Source organism: Vidua chalybeata, chromosome 5, assembly GCF_026979565.1.
Source record: "Vidua chalybeata isolate OUT-0048 chromosome 5, bVidCha1 merged haplotype, whole genome shotgun sequence".
Lineage (NCBI taxonomy): Eukaryota > Metazoa > Chordata > Aves > Passeriformes > Viduidae > Vidua > Vidua chalybeata.
The window spans coordinates 16,931,933-16,946,914 of NC_071534.1; the positions used below are offsets into that span (position 1 = coordinate 16,931,933).

At 48.2% G+C, this 14,982-nt stretch overlaps 4 protein-coding genes across 4 annotated transcripts in view; 2 read left to right on the plus strand and 2 right to left on the minus strand.

Moving 5' to 3' along the window:
• Positions 1 to 12,694, plus strand: part of SMCO3 (single-pass membrane protein with coiled-coil domains 3) — a 118,448-nt gene extending 105,754 nt beyond the window's left edge. Inside the window, exon 4 of the transcript XR_008431274.1 lies at positions 12,685 to 12,694. The gene's annotated coding sequence lies outside the window, so the exon portion shown is untranslated. The remainder of the gene's footprint in view (positions 1 to 12,684) is intronic.
• LOC128788972 (histone H2B 1/2/3/4/6) lies at positions 743 to 1,278 on the minus strand. Its single transcript, XM_053944343.1, has one exon. The coding sequence runs from the start codon at positions 1,214 to 1,216 to the stop codon at positions 836 to 838; it is 381 nt and encodes a 126-aa protein (XP_053800318.1). The 5' UTR covers positions 1,217 to 1,278; the 3' UTR covers positions 743 to 835.
• LOC128788966 (histone H2A-like) lies at positions 1,497 to 2,017 on the plus strand. The gene has a single exon (XM_053944338.1). The coding sequence runs from the start codon at positions 1,561 to 1,563 to the stop codon at positions 1,948 to 1,950; it is 390 nt and encodes a 129-aa protein (XP_053800313.1). The 5' UTR covers positions 1,497 to 1,560; the 3' UTR covers positions 1,951 to 2,017.
• LOC128788947 (histone H1.11L-like) lies at positions 2,112 to 3,151 on the minus strand. The gene has a single exon (XM_053944315.1). It carries the CDS (start codon positions 3,149 to 3,151, stop codon positions 2,483 to 2,485), a length of 669 nt encoding a protein of 222 aa, XP_053800290.1. The 3' UTR covers positions 2,112 to 2,482.
• Positions 12,695 to 14,982: the final 2,288 nt, after the last annotated feature.

A 14,982-nucleotide genomic window follows, 5' to 3' on the forward strand; every position in this document is an offset into this window, starting at 1 on the left:
GCCGTGTCGGGAGGGGCGGGAGGCGGCCGGGCCCGCCCGCGGGGAGGCTCCGCGCAGTCCTCACTCAGGTCGGACCGAGCGCGGCAGCGGCGCGGCCCCGGCTCTGCCCGCCCGCCTCCAGCCCCGTCCGCGGCTCGGCGGCGGCGTGTACGGGGCGCGGGGAAACGGCCGTGGAGAGAGAGGGGAGTACGAAAGCCGGGAAAAAGCTACGCCGGGGAGCCTGTGCTAGGTGGTAGTGCCCATGCAGGACTGTGCAGTTCGGGGGCGAAAATGCAGAGCATCATCCCACTTTTCTTTACCGGGTCACCTGCGAAAACACATTTTACGGGTAGTGAAGAAGAGCGACTAACCATCCCGGATCTTTTTACTCATAAACAAAGAACAAGAAAACAAGAGCACAAGACAGCGGGAACTGCCTGTCCTTTAATGCATCCAATTCAGGCATTAAAAGAACAGGCGTGCTGGTTTTTTTTTTCTCCGTTAGCGGGGCTTAACCGGAAAACACCACATACCCATGGCCAGAAGACTCATTTTGGCGTTTGAGACTGAAATCGTTAATTTTCTTACACACCAATCCTGCAGTGTACACGCACGTAAAGTGGGCTCCTAAGAGACGCAGGACATAGTCCAAGTTTACCGCACTTTAAAATGCGCTTTCCTTTTTAAGATTACTAGTTTTACACCATTAAAGTGCACTTCCCTCCCAGCCTCCCTTTAATGAAGAAAATATACGGGACAAGAATTCGCCGCAGGATCAGCTCTTTTACTGAGAAGGTGGGTGGCTCTTAAAAGAGCCTTTGGGTTAAAAATATCGGAAAAAGGACGCAGAAACCGCCTACTTGGAGCTGGTGTACTTGGTGACAGCCTTGGTGCCCTCGGACACGGCGTGCTTGGCCAGCTCGCCGGGCAGCAGCAGGCGCACGGCCGTCTGGATCTCCCGCGACGTGATGGTGGAGCGCTTGTTGTAGTGCGCCAGGCGCGACGCCTCGCCCGCGATGCGCTCGAAGATGTCGTTGACGAAGGAATTCATGATGCCCATGGCCTTGGACGAGATGCCCGTGTCGGGGTGCACCTGCTTCAGCACCTTGTACACGTAGATGGAGTAGCTCTCCTTGCGGCTCTTCTTGCGCTTCTTGTCGCCCTTCTTCTGCGTCTTGGTCACCGCCTTCTTGGAGCCCTTCTTGGGCGCGGGGGCGGACTTGGCCGGCTCGGGCATCGCAGCGACCGCAGCTCCCTCACTCGCAAACGCAGCGACCAACAGCTCACAGCTGCGGCACTGCTTCGGCAGCCGCCTTTATACCGCTGCCGCCGACATCGCCGCGTCGCTATTGGCTCGCCTTCAGCTCCGAGCACGGCGCCGGGGTTCGCTATTGGCCAGATCTCGATTCGCTTTTCCATTGGCTGTGGAACGAGTCCTCTCTAGCAGCCAATCACAAGCGGCGCTGCCGATCCGCCCGACTTGTATATAAGGCAGGCGATGAGCCCGGCTCGGAGTTCGCTCTTTTTTTCAGGGTTTGTTGCGGTCGCTGCTGCTGCTGCTGCTGCTGCTGAGTCGCTGCGATGTCCGGGCGCGGGAAGCAGGGCGGCAAGGCGCGCGCCAAGGCCAAGTCGCGCTCGTCGCGGGCCGGGCTGCAGTTCCCCGTGGGCCGCGTGCACCGGCTGCTGCGCAAGGGCAACTACGCGGAGCGCGTGGGCGCCGGCGCGCCCGTGTACCTGGCGGCCGTGCTGGAGTACCTGACGGCCGAGATCCTGGAGCTGGCGGGCAACGCGGCCCGCGACAACAAGAAGACGCGCATCATCCCCCGCCACCTGCAGCTCGCCATCCGCAACGACGAGGAGCTCAACAAGCTGCTGGGCAAGGTGACCATCGCGCAGGGCGGCGTGCTGCCCAACATCCAGGCCGTGCTGCTGCCCAAGAAGACCGACAGCCACAAGGCTAAAACCAAGTAAGCGCCGAAGAATAAAGGCTGCGAAGTTTAACCCAGAGAAACCCAAAGGCTCTTTTAAGAGCCACCCATTTCCTCATTGAAGGGCTGAATTTCTTCTAAGCATTGGTAAAACTGACCAAGTGTAACGGTTTTTATTAGCGCCCCTTCTTTGACCATCCTAATCTTGTACATGGGTTTAAGCAGAAACTGCCCCCACTAGACACTGAGGCATACTATCACAAAGGCTTTTTGTAAAGGCAAACTTCTTTCACAGGGAATTTTCTAAAGCTTCCAAGTTCATCAACTGCTCTAACTTAATATCATGAAAATGTCTCATGAACTGTTTCTGCTTTTTGATGCTGAAAAATTATGTATGAATTTGCATGCTCCCCCGCAAAGGCTTTTTTCTCTAAAGCTGCCATGTTAATTAACTTCGAACTTTATATTAATTTTTGCACTTACACATGTAATTTCAGCACTTTTTAAGAAAATGTGGGTGGCTCTTAAAAGAGCCGTTGGGTTAAATGAAGAGCAAGACTAGCTCAGCCAAGGGCTTACTTCTTTTTGGGTGCTGCCTTCTTTGCCTTAGCCACTTTTGCCTTTGCAGCTTTTGGCTTGGCCGCTTTGGGCTTCACCGCTTTCGCCTTAGCCGGGCTCTTGGCTGCTACCACCACCTTCTTGGGTTTTGCAGCCTTTGTTACTTTCTTGGGGCTCTTGGCTACCTTCTTGGCTGCTGGCTTCTTGGCTTTTTTGGGGCTCTTTGCTGTCACCACCTTCTTGGGCTTCTTAGCAGCGCTGGCGGGCTTCTTTGCTGCTGGCTTTTTAACCTTAGCTACCGAAGTTTTCTTTTTCGGAGCTTTTTCTTTCACTTCCCCGGGTTTCTTGCTGAGACGGAAGGAGCCGGAGGCGCCGGTGCCCTTGGTCTGCACCAGGGTGCCCTTGCTGACGAGGCTCTTGAGCCCCAGCTTGATGCGGCTGTTGTTCTTCTCCACATCGTAGCCGCCGGCGGCCAGCGCCTTCTTGAGCGCGGCGAGGGAGAGCCCCTTGCGCTCCTTGGAGGCGGACACGGCCTTGGTGATCAGCTCGGTGACGCTGGGCCCCGCGGGCTTGCGGGCTTTGGAGCCGCTCGCCGCCTTCTTCGGCTTCTTGGCGGCCGCCTTGGCGGCGGGGGCCGGGGCGGCGGGCGCTGCCTCAGCGGCGGGGGCGGGCGCGGTCTCGGCCATGGCGGCGGGGCGCGAGTGCGGCGGCCCCGGCAGCGCCTCCATTTATAGCAGCGCGGCGGGCGCTGATTGGTGCGCTCCCGAGCCGCCCGGCCCCTGCCCCGCTCCCTGCCGCCCGCCTCGTGTTTCTGGCCTCCCAAATAAACCGCTTTTGCTTAACAAAAACTGGACCGCGGCGCCCCGTTTCTTACCATTCTTGCTGAGGACGGAGAATTTTTTTGTCTTGTGACGTTTCTTTCAGCCCAGACTTTAAGTGAGTTTTAGGCAACCCAATATTCCCCGAGTTTGGGGATTGCACTCAGAGCTGTAACATAAGATTTTTATTTCTCCTTTTGAATTAAAACTTTGCGTGTGACACTACTGCCCCAGTGACATCGGAAACATGTTTCTGAGAGGGTTTTTCATTGAGGTTCTGCAAAATGGGGGTAATCTCAAGACCTTATCTTAGTGTAAATTAGCTTTGAAAAGATGCAAGTAATACATGGTAGTCACTCGGCTCTGTATCTGGATTATGAGTTGTTTTCCATATCATAACTTCATCTCTTCAAAATAATGAAACCTTTGGACATAGTGCAGTATTTAGCTCTAGTAAGGACTTGGTAAAAAGAAAAAAAAGACAATTTTCACTAGAAGCATTAATCTGAAAAGCATCTCTCTTAAGTAATCAGCTATCTTTAAAATCCTGGAATACTTATACATACATATAGATACATACATATAGTTGCTTCTCTGTCCCCCTGTGTTTTCTGTTTTCTTTCTCTGTATTATTATTTTAATGAACTATATGCCCAGTTTTTTGTCCAAAATGCTTATTTTCATCATGCAAAATAGATAAACCTTTTCATTTGTATGTTCTTATTTTAAGGCAGTGTTTATTTTTCTGCTTACTTTTACATTATAATTCAGGAATCTTGTCAGCCACAAACACCAATTTTACAAAAAGAAAAATAAAATAAAATCAAAATACAATGTACATGTTTTTGTTATGAAAAACAGACATAAAGCTGCAGGCATTTCTATAATAAAATAATGTAATTCAAATGACTTAGGCAAACAATTTTCTCCTGAGAACTGCTGAGAGAAGCAATGGTGTGCCTTTTTCCAGTGTATGACTATTGTGATGTGGGATAAATAAGAATTCATAAAAATTATTTTTCTTGAGATGAGTTGGATAGCAATGGGATAGTCATGTTTGAACATTTGTAGTACACCGTGGGAAAGAATTGGAAACCCAGGTGGTGGATTCACATGATTGTAAATGCAATTATTTGACTTCTTTCACTTTATATTTTGGTAATAAAATATCACACACTGTCTTGTAAAGTTTTGATTTTGGTGGGGTCAGTTTTATGAACTTGTCAGTGATGCTAGGTTATCTTGACTGGGGTGTACTTAAAGACAGTCAAGAGATGTGGTGGCATTTCAGAGAAGCTTTTTTTTTTAGGGAAGACAAACAGCAGAAAAACATCATGTGAGAGAGGATAAAAACAAGATGATGTGGATTTGGTTTTCTCCTGGTGCTATATTTCGTGGTAGTTTCACCTGCTGAATCCTCCACTGTGAATTTTGGGTTGTGAACTACATTGGCCCAGAAGTGAATCTCTTGGGAAGGATACACACCGCTGGGGAGAAATTTCTGGGTGATAATTCTGTAGCATACAAATTTCCTTCAAATTCTGTATCTTAATTCATTCTAATAACTCAGAGTCACTAGCTCCTTTACCTTTAAATTATTTTGAACCTTTGCAAATGCAATTTCCTGTGTTTAGGCTAGGCCTCTATCCTACTTCCAAATACCTGATGTAGCAGCACATTCCTGGAACATTCTATGTGCTTTCCTAAAAGTTACTTTTCCTGGCCCTCCAAAATTTTGACCACCTATGTGGACTTTTATTATTTTGTTTTTCACAATAATAGACAGTTTTAGGCTAAGCAAAGAAGGAAATGGAAAGAGATCTTGCAAAGATTTTCAGGTGGAGGAGGGAAAGAGAAATAAGTTTAATTCCTGTAATTAATGGGTGAACTTACTTTAAAAAAATAATTGCTTCGAATATTATGATGTACTCAGTAAAAGCAAAATGACATCTGTCTTCTATTTTCCCCTTTAAAAAGTTGTCAAGCTAACAGACCATTTATTAAATACCAATCAGCCTTGGGCTGATTGCTTGAACGATCAGGAGCACAGGTAGTGACTTCCTTGATCCTTCTGGTTACAGAACACTTTCTGAATACAGTGGACAAAGATATTTGGAAGTGGAGGACCAGGAGGAAGCTTCCTCCTCCTTCCGAACACATAACAAGTAGGACTGGTGCCTTCTACAACAGGCATGAGGCCCTGGAAGTAGAAGGCCAGACAAGTGATGAGGTGAGCCCTTCTGGGACAGAGGGGCCCCCTGAAACAACATAATCTGTACCCCACATCAAGACCTCCTCTGTTTTGAGGAAAAGAAGTGTAATTGTAATCAGACACTCCCTTCTGCAGGGAACCGGGGCTTGATATGTCGGCCAGACTGGTTCTCACACTCAGGCACAAAGAGTTACAGTGACTGGGGTAACATCAGGCTGTCACTAGGGGGGTTCTGCAGGCCTCCATCCTCACCCAATTCTCTTCAACATCTTCATTAGCAACTTGGATGCAGGGCTCAAAGGAACACCAAGCTTGCCATTGATACTAAACTGGGAGGAGTTGTCAACTCCCTCAAGTGCAGAGAGGCCCTGCAGAGAGACCTTGACAGATTAGAGAGACTGGCAATCGAACCATGCAAAATTTAACAAGGGCAAGTGCTGGAACCTGCATCTGAGACAGGGCAATCCTGGTTGTGTGTACAGACTGGGGAACGAGACACTGGAAAGCAGTGCCACGGAAAGGCACCTGGAAGTCTTGGTTGATGGCAAGCTGGACATGAGCCAGCAGTGCCCTGGGAGCCAGGAGGGCCAACCCTGTCCTGGGGGACATCAGGCACAGCATCACCAGCTTGGGCAAGGGAGGGGATTGTCCCCTCTGCTGTGCACTGGTTGGCCTCACCTCGAGTGCTGTGTGCAGTTTTGGTGCCACACTATATGACATTATGTGATTAGATAGCATCTGCAGAAGGGCCACGAGGATGGTGTAGGCTCTGGAGGGGAAGCTGTACAAGGAGCAGCTGAGGTCACTTGGCCTGCTCAGCCTGGAGAAGAGAAAACTGAAGAGAGACCTCATTACAGTCTCCAGCTTCCTCATGAGGGGAAGAGGAGAGGCAAGCACTGATTTCTGCACTCCTGTGACCAGTGACAGGATTCAAGGAAATGCCATGAAGCTAAGTCAGGGGAGGTTTAGGTTGGATGTCAGGAAAAAGGTTCTTCACCCAGAGGGTGTTTGGGCACTGGATCAGGCTCCACAGGGAAGTGGTCACAGCACCAGCCTGACAGAGCTCAAGAAGCATTTGGACAGCACACTCAGCCACATGGTGTGACTCTTGGCATGCCCTGAATATGGCCAGGATCTGATGGATCTGATGGATCCCATCCAACTCAGCCTATTTCATAATGCTATGATTCTATGAAATTGTTCCAAAGTTCAGTCAGGAATTCAAAAACTCCCTTTTCTCCTGTTCTGGTATGGATCAATGCTTTCAGGAAGGTCCTTCCTATGAGCCCATGTGATTTGGTGCACTACAGAATCATAGCATGATTTGTGTTGGAAGGGTCCTTCAAAGATTTTCTAGACCAACATCATTGTCATGGGCAAAGACATCTTTCACTAGACCAGGTTGCTCAAAGACGTATGCCACATGGCTTGGAAATCTTCCAATGAAGGCATCAACAACTTCTCTTGTCCTACCACTTTCATAATGAAAAATTTCTTCCTGGAACCTACCTAAATCTAACTTTCACTTTTAAAACCTTGCCCCTTGCCCTGCCACTACAAGCCCTGGTGAAAAGTCTTTCTCTGTCTTTCTTATAAGAGCTCTTCATATATCAAAAGGCTGCACTGATGTCTGCCCAGAGCCTTGTCTTCTCCAGGGGTAACAACCACTGCTCTCCCAGCCTTTCTTCATGAGAGAGGTGTTCTAGGTCCCTGATCATTACCATGGCTCTCCTGTGGACCTCCACCAAGTCTTTCTTGTACTAGGGACCCCAGAGGTGGATGCAGTTCTCCAGGTAAGGTCTCATTGGAGTGGAATGAATGAAGAGAATCACTTCCCTCAACCTGCTAGCTGTGCTTTCTTTTTTATGCAGCCCAGGATACCACTGGCTTTCTGAGCAGCAAATGCACATTGCCACCTCTTGTCCAAATTTTCATCTTCCCATATCTCTGAGTCTTTCTATGCAGGGCTACTTGCAATCAGTTCATCCTACAGTCTGTACTGATACTTGGAATGGCTCTGACCTGCGTGCAGGGCCATGCATTTGACATTGTTGAGCTTCATGAGGTTCACGTGGGTCCAACTCCTCAAGCCTGTCAAGGTCCCTCTGCGTGGTATCCTTTCTTTCCAGTGAATCAATGGCCCCACTGAGTGTGGTGTCGCCCACAAACTTGCTGAGGGTGCACTCGATCTCACTCTGTTATTGATGAAAATATTATACAGTATCTGAATTGCAACTATATCTGTTAATTCCCTGAAGATCCTGGGATTAATCCCCTTATGTGCCATGGATTTCTGCTTATTCACGTTTGTCAGACAGTCTTGAACCTGATCTTTTCTTATAGTAGGGGAGGGACTTTGTTCCCCTAGTCTATGCCTTGAGTTTCACAGACTTAGGAGACGGGAAAGAGACTGCCAGTAAAAACTGAGGCAAAAAAATTGTGGGGTACCTCAGTCTTCTCTATGCCAGTAGTCACTAAATCTCCTGTCCTTTTTATTGGGGGGCCCATTTTATTTCATCCTCCACTTTTAGTCAGTGTACCTACAGAAGCTCTCGTTATTCTTCACGTCCCTTGCCACATTCAGTTACAGATGTACTATAGATTTTCTGATTCTATCCCTACACATCTGGACAGCATTCTTCCCAGGATATGTGTCCCTGCTTCCACTGCCTGTGCATTTACTTCTTGCACTTCAGTTCGACCAGAAGGTCTTTACTCAGCCATATTGGTCTTCTCCCTTGCTAGCCTGCTTTCTTACATGCGGGAATCAAGTGCACCTTCTCCATGGGGCAAATGTCCTTAAATAATTCTCAGGCTTGAGTAACCTTCTCCTTGATCCCTGAGGGCAGTTTCCAAGGGGCTTCCATGTCCTATTTTCTTAAGCAATTGAATGTTTACTAAATTAAATATCTTGTCTCTTTGGTTTGCCTGGCCCATATCCCTCAAATCTGTGATAGGTCTGGGCTCAGGCAGCAGCCCAGGTTACAACTATTCCTGACCTCTTCAATTAGTCGGTTTTTGTTGGCAAGAACAGGTTGAGTAATGCTTCTCCTCCGGTTGGACTTTCTTTCACCTGGATAAAAAATTATCTTCAACATGCTCTGGGAATCTCCTGGATATCTCCTGGCTTTCTGTGCCACATCTGTGCAGATGTCAGGTTGACTGATGTGCGCCAACAGGAGCCTGTGAATATGAAGGCACCTGTAGATGAAGAAAGAAGCTTCATCACCATCCTCTTTCTTTTGTTTGGGTGGCCTGTGGTAAATATCGACAATGAGGTTTCCTTTTTTGGCTTGGCCTCTAGTTTTGCACCCAGAAGCTCTCAGCTGTTCATCACTGTTTTTCTAACACAGTTCTTTGCAATCAATCCACTTTTTTGTTTTTACATAGAAGAAAACCTGCCCCCACCCTTCTTTCCTGACCCTTCTGAACAGTTTATAGCCATCCACTTCAGCACTTCAGTCTTGTAATTAATCTCACTGAGTGAACTGTGACTGTGACTGATTTTCAGTGTTTGCTCAGGAGGAAATATGGAGACATCCATCTCACAGATGCAGCTGAGGAGGCAGGGGTGCAGCCTATATATGCATACTTCAAACAGGGTGATCAAGTCATGCATGAAGCCTGTAGCTGCAAAGCCCCATTACCATGTTTTCCACCTGGGGCTGCCTAAGTCTGCACAGTAATTTCAATATTTTCTCAAGGCCTTCCTGATGCTTGTGCTACTGAGCAGTGATACTTCATACATACAAATTCATTCTGACTTTTGGGTGCTTCTGGTACAAAAAAAAACCACCCAAATTAAAGTCACAGAGTTACTCACAGCAACTCAAACCTGCCCTTGATGTTATTGCAGAATTTGTGTGATTTGAAAGACATCTTTTGTCCATGCATGATGATTTTTATTTAAAAACTGATTTATCATGATATTCTGAACCACAATACATTGTTACATGAGTAAGAAAACTTCAGGTCTCAATAGGGAAGAACTTATAATTACATACTGTTCAGTTTACAGCAAAGGACTCCTGCCCATGAAAAAAACTTTTTGTATTCATAGAGATTTAAAGGCCCCAGGTAGAAAACCAATCTCTTAAAATAAAAAATCCATGGGCAGAGTTTTGGTAGGCATCAGGCAGGAAATTTAGGCATTACACAGATACAATTGCTTTTATTTTAAATTTCCTTCTCACACAAATACTCAGATTTTTTCAACAGCTTTATTTTGGTTCAAAGCAAGAGAAAAATAGTTCCTTGATCATTCCAGACCACAACATTTTTGATAACTTCTGAGCTTAGTTAAAGGATAATTTCAAGAGTCCATTCAGATAGATCAATCAATCAGTTGAATTACTACAATTCTTTTCCATATTTAATGCACATGGTGAGTGTGACTGTGGCAGGGACTGTGACAGTGACTGAGCACTGCCACACCATCCTGGATCACTGAGCAGGTCTGCTGGAATGGGTTGGTGTGAGGTTGAGCCAGGAAAGTGGAGCCAGCAGAGTCAGAGGTGCACAGGCACAACATGGAAGGTAAAACCTGAGACTGAATGCAACCCCAAAGTCAATGTGTTAAAACCAGCAGGTTTTAAGAGAAGAGTTTCAAGTTTGAGAAAACTTGAAAAACAAATTGCCTTCACATCTGGCAAAGAAAAGGGAGAAAGAATGTCCAACCAACAAGAAGTAAGTATGTTTTCCTTACGGGAACAGAGTCCTCTTGGATGCAGAAGCACAAGGAGAACTGCAATGGAATCTGTACACTGTACACTGTACACTGTTGCTGGGATGAATAAAGCATTTCTGCTCTGCACTTCTGGCTCAGGGTCAGATTTTCCATCATGTGGAACTGGCAATGGGGACCAACTTCCCTTCCAAATGTCATTCTGTGTTCAGGGAATCAGTTGTTCCATAAATCTGAAAGCACAGGAAAAGTTAGGAGAGGAGCAGACTGATCAAATATCTCTGTGGGCTGCTTCTGCAGGAAAGAAAGTATTTTACAAGAACAAAAGGGTGTTAAAATCCCTGTCTGAAATGTGCAAATGTTTCTCTTTGTCTTTGCTGTTCCCATTTCCTTGATATCATGTGGGTACACCATCCTGAGCAATGAGTTCAACTTACTCGTTTACAGCTCTTCACAAAAATTTTTCTAGAAAGACATCCAACTAAGTATGAGGGCTCTTACAGTTTTGTTCCTTGCAAATGCAGTTTGATAGGAAACTCCCAAAGAAAAACTGATTTATACTGCTTGGAATTGGATTGGAATTGGTTTTTTTAGGGTATGTTTTTTTTATTGTTGTGGTGGTGAGGTTTTGTTTGTTTGTTGAGTTTTTTTTTTTGGGGGGGGGGTTGTTTGTTTGTAGGGTTTTTTGGTTTTTGTGGGTATTTGTAGGTTGAGGGTTTTTTTGTTAGTGGTGATTTTTGGCTTTTGCTTTTGTTTTTACCATGCCTTCTGGTGGTGATCTCAGCTGTTACTCACTACCTTTTTTGATGGCACATAGCTTTATTCCCCATGCAAAATATCATAGCCATCAGTGCCTATTAGGGAGAAGACAGTAACAGGCAATCAGTGGCAGAGATGACCTGTCTGCAAAGATCCATCAAGAGTTTAGATTCTCTTAATCTCATAAAACAGAAACAACAACAACAACAAAATCCCGGGACCATGAGACTTTTTGAGATCATATGCAAGCAAAAGTGTTAAGCTGTTTGGTAAAATATTTGTTTATGTCAGTGATGGTTGCCATAGTTTTGAGAAGAGAAAGCTTTGTATCAGCACTGAGAAGAGGAATTTTCCCCTCATCCCGTGCCAAGATATTTTCACCTTAAGAGACTGTATGAAAGTGTTCTTGGAAAGCGAAGGATAACACAGAAGATCAAATAGTGGTAACTGATGTGTTGATTAGGCAAAGTGTGGCTTCACGGCCAGATCTGTGCACAGGTGTGGCACTGACAGAAGGGGGTGGGGTGCAGTGTGCTCCCAAGCGACAGTCTGCCCTTTGTGCAGGCTGGGAGGAGGCTTTGGACTGCTGAAAGGAACAGTGCCTGGATGCCCCGGTGCTGCCTGCACAGACTCCTCCGTGCCTCAAGGAGTGGAGGGACACGAAGAACTCTGCGCCATCCCTTCACTCTGGGCTGTGCAGATCCCTCCTGCTCCGGCCAGACATCCCTCCCACGGCCGTGTGAGTGCACGGGGCCCAAAGCTGCAGCTGCAGCCGTCGTGGAGAGGAGATGGAGTGTGCCAGACCAGCATGGGAAAATGTAGGTGGTGAAAGCAGCTGATGAGCAAGCAGATTGGTCCTACTGCGAATCGGCCCTGGGCCTGGCCATCGCAGGTTCCCCTAAACGATTTCTCTATTTGTGGCTATTTCCCATATGTATTGTACTCCACAGATTTCGGCAGCGACAAATGGAGACACGGGGAGGATCTGAGGAGGAGTGCAATATTTCCACACAAGATAGGACAGGGCATTTATTTCAGCAGTTCCCACACTTAGAAAAATTCCACGTAAATCGCTTTTCACTCAACAATCAGATAAGACAGATAATTAGTACCAAGGGGAAAAGCAAGGTCAGGTTTCCTGTCAGCCCCCGGCAGTCCCACCTGGACAGGACAGGCTAACCAAGGTGCAGCGGCCGGGGAAAGGAGCTGCTCCAGGACACGAGTACAACTGTGGGACTCCTCTGTTTCCGCACAGACCTCAGAAGCCCATTAAGTGTTAATTTGGGGTCAATAAGTATGACAGTTCAAGGGCTTCCTGCAGAGATTCAAGAAACAGGGAGTAATTGGCCCCCTTAAAACCAATGTTTTTGGAAAGGAGCAGCCACATGAAACAGATACAAATTCGTCAAGGGAACGTGTGTGTAATTAACATGTCAGTTGTTAAGCCAGGAGCGGAGAGAAGCTGGGAGTGCGGCCACGGGCAGAGCGTGGCAGGACAAGGCACCACGGCCAGAGCGGAACGAGTTGTGGCTTTAGGCAGAGTGGAATGAGTCGCGGCTTTAGGCAGAGCACTGTCGCTGAGCTCCTCATCGCGATGGGCACCTCTGTGACCAGTTCATCTTCCCTTGGTTGAGCGGGGGATGGTCCGACTGCCAAGTGAGCTTCAGACAAAGAGGGCAGAGCCATGCTCGGCAAACGGGAACATGGAAAAGTGGAAGGTTTTCACCTCTCGCTGCACTGTCACAGCTTGTATAAGTTCAGCCGAAGAAACACAGGATGAAACTGGTAAATTATGATCTAGTGAATTGCACAACACATTCACTCCCATGTCAAGAGGTGGGAAAAGGGAGACCTGATGTCTCCTTTCAAGTGCTCTCGAGTCCCAACACAGGCTACTTATTACAGTGACCTCTTCTCTCCACAGCCCATTGCTGTGTTTCAGTACTCTGCTTTGTTCAGTGCACAAATCCTTCACTTTCTAAATGTTCCATAATATGCTTACCATCAAACGATATGCAAACATACACTCAGTGTGTGTCTAACATACACATAGCTCTATGATCCTAAAAAAGACAGTGCACCCAGAAAAACAAATTAGATTTACACTCCCTGGTGCCAATATCATCGTGCACCCTCCAGACACACACGTCACTCCTCACCGCTGGTGCACACATTGCCCTGCATATGGTGCTGCCATTGCTCTGCGCTTCCTGAAACACTCACCGCTCTCCTCCTTATGACACAGGCCTCATCCCACTCCTCCCACCCATACACATCACTGTCCGCCGATTTACACACATATCACCTCATTCCTGAAGGAAACCACATCACTTGCACTCTTTTACAAAGAAATCACTGTGCCTGACAGCACACGACAATCCCATATCTATGAGTCGCCCTGCGCTGTCATTCCTACATGCTCCCCACCCGCTGCCAGAAACACATTGCTCAGTGCCCTTGATCCACATCCGGACACTCAGAGCCCTCCGCACCCCCAACTCATACATTGCTCTGCTCCCTACAACATATGGCACCTCCTGAGCCCAGCAAACAAACAGATCCTTCTGCACCAGCACCTGCTAATACATTGATTCGGTCCTCCCCGACGGAGGGCTCATTCTGCTCCCTGATGAGCGGACACAGCACTCTGCTGCTTCCCTATACACCCACTGCCCCATGCCACCCGACAGTGGCATCACTCTGCAGGCGCCTGACACAAACCTCAGTCAGCGCCCGATGGGGCATGGGTGTCTCCTCTCCCAATGACAAACGCATCGCTCTGTGCTTCAAATGGCAAACACTCCACTTTGCTGTTCCTCAACACACACACATTCCTCGGCGCCTGCGGAGAGCACACACATTGCTTCACTCTGTGCTCGCAGGGTCCCTGCCCCTCTGTGCCACGTGAAAACCGCTGCATGTTGATGGTGAGAAAACACAAATATCCACATACATGGATCTGGGGCAATGGCGACCACATCTCTCTACAGCCCATGAGAACTAACAGAGCCCAGCAACCCTATTTCGTAAACTGCCCTGCACCTGAACGGAACATGTAGCTGGCAGTGGAAAGCAACATCCATCACCGAGACCACCAAGGCTCTCACCAAATACACCAGATCCAAGTAAGGTGCTTCTGTGCCCTGGAGCATCTTTTCAATAAAAGAGCTGATGATATAGTGATCTGTACTTTGTTGTCCCATTTGGGGTTTTTTTCAGGAAAACAGAGGTAATGTTGTGGAAGCATTGTAAATTGTAAGGAAAGAGAGACATGAATTGTTTGAGGTAAAAGGATGTGCTCTACATCTGCTTCAATGAAGAATTGAACGTCCATAATTCATTTGAAAAACCATGGGAGTCTGCTTTTGGTACATGCATGGTTTAGGGGTGGCGGGTTAGACAAACGAAAGGAGTCAGTGGTCCCAAAACTGCCAAAACAAATCTGTTCCTGACTGCTAGTATGTGGTGCTTCCCTGTTGAGATACATGAATGGATGACGGTGTGAATGGGGAGCATTCAAAACACAGGCAGTTCCAGACGACCCTGTGCTCTTTTCTTCTAGTTATTTTGTTTTGAGCAAAAGGATCCGAGATGAACGCCGTCCCTCCTTCCCTCCCATCATTAAGCGCTTTCGCCCCCGAATTGCATAAGCCGCCATAGGCGATAGCACCTAGCACAGGCTCCCCGGCGTAGCTTTTTCCCGGCTTTCGTCCGCCCCTCTCTCTCCACGGCCGTTTCCCCTCGCCCCGTACACGCCGCCGCCGAGCCGCGGACGGGGCTGGAGGCGGGCGGGCAGAGCCGGGGCCGCGCCGCTGCCGCGCTCGGTCCGACCTGAGTGAGGACTGCGCGGAGCCTCCCCGCGGGCGGGCCCGGCCGCCTCCCGCCCCTCCCGACACGGCGCTGATTGGCGGCGCTCGCGGCTCGCAGCCCCGAGCGCGCGCTTCTCCGGGGCGCGCTCCCGGCAAGGGACGCGGCGCTTCCAGCGGGCCGGGGCGGCAGCCGGGAGAGCTCGGCGGGGCCAGGGAAGTCGGCTGCCGCCTGCGC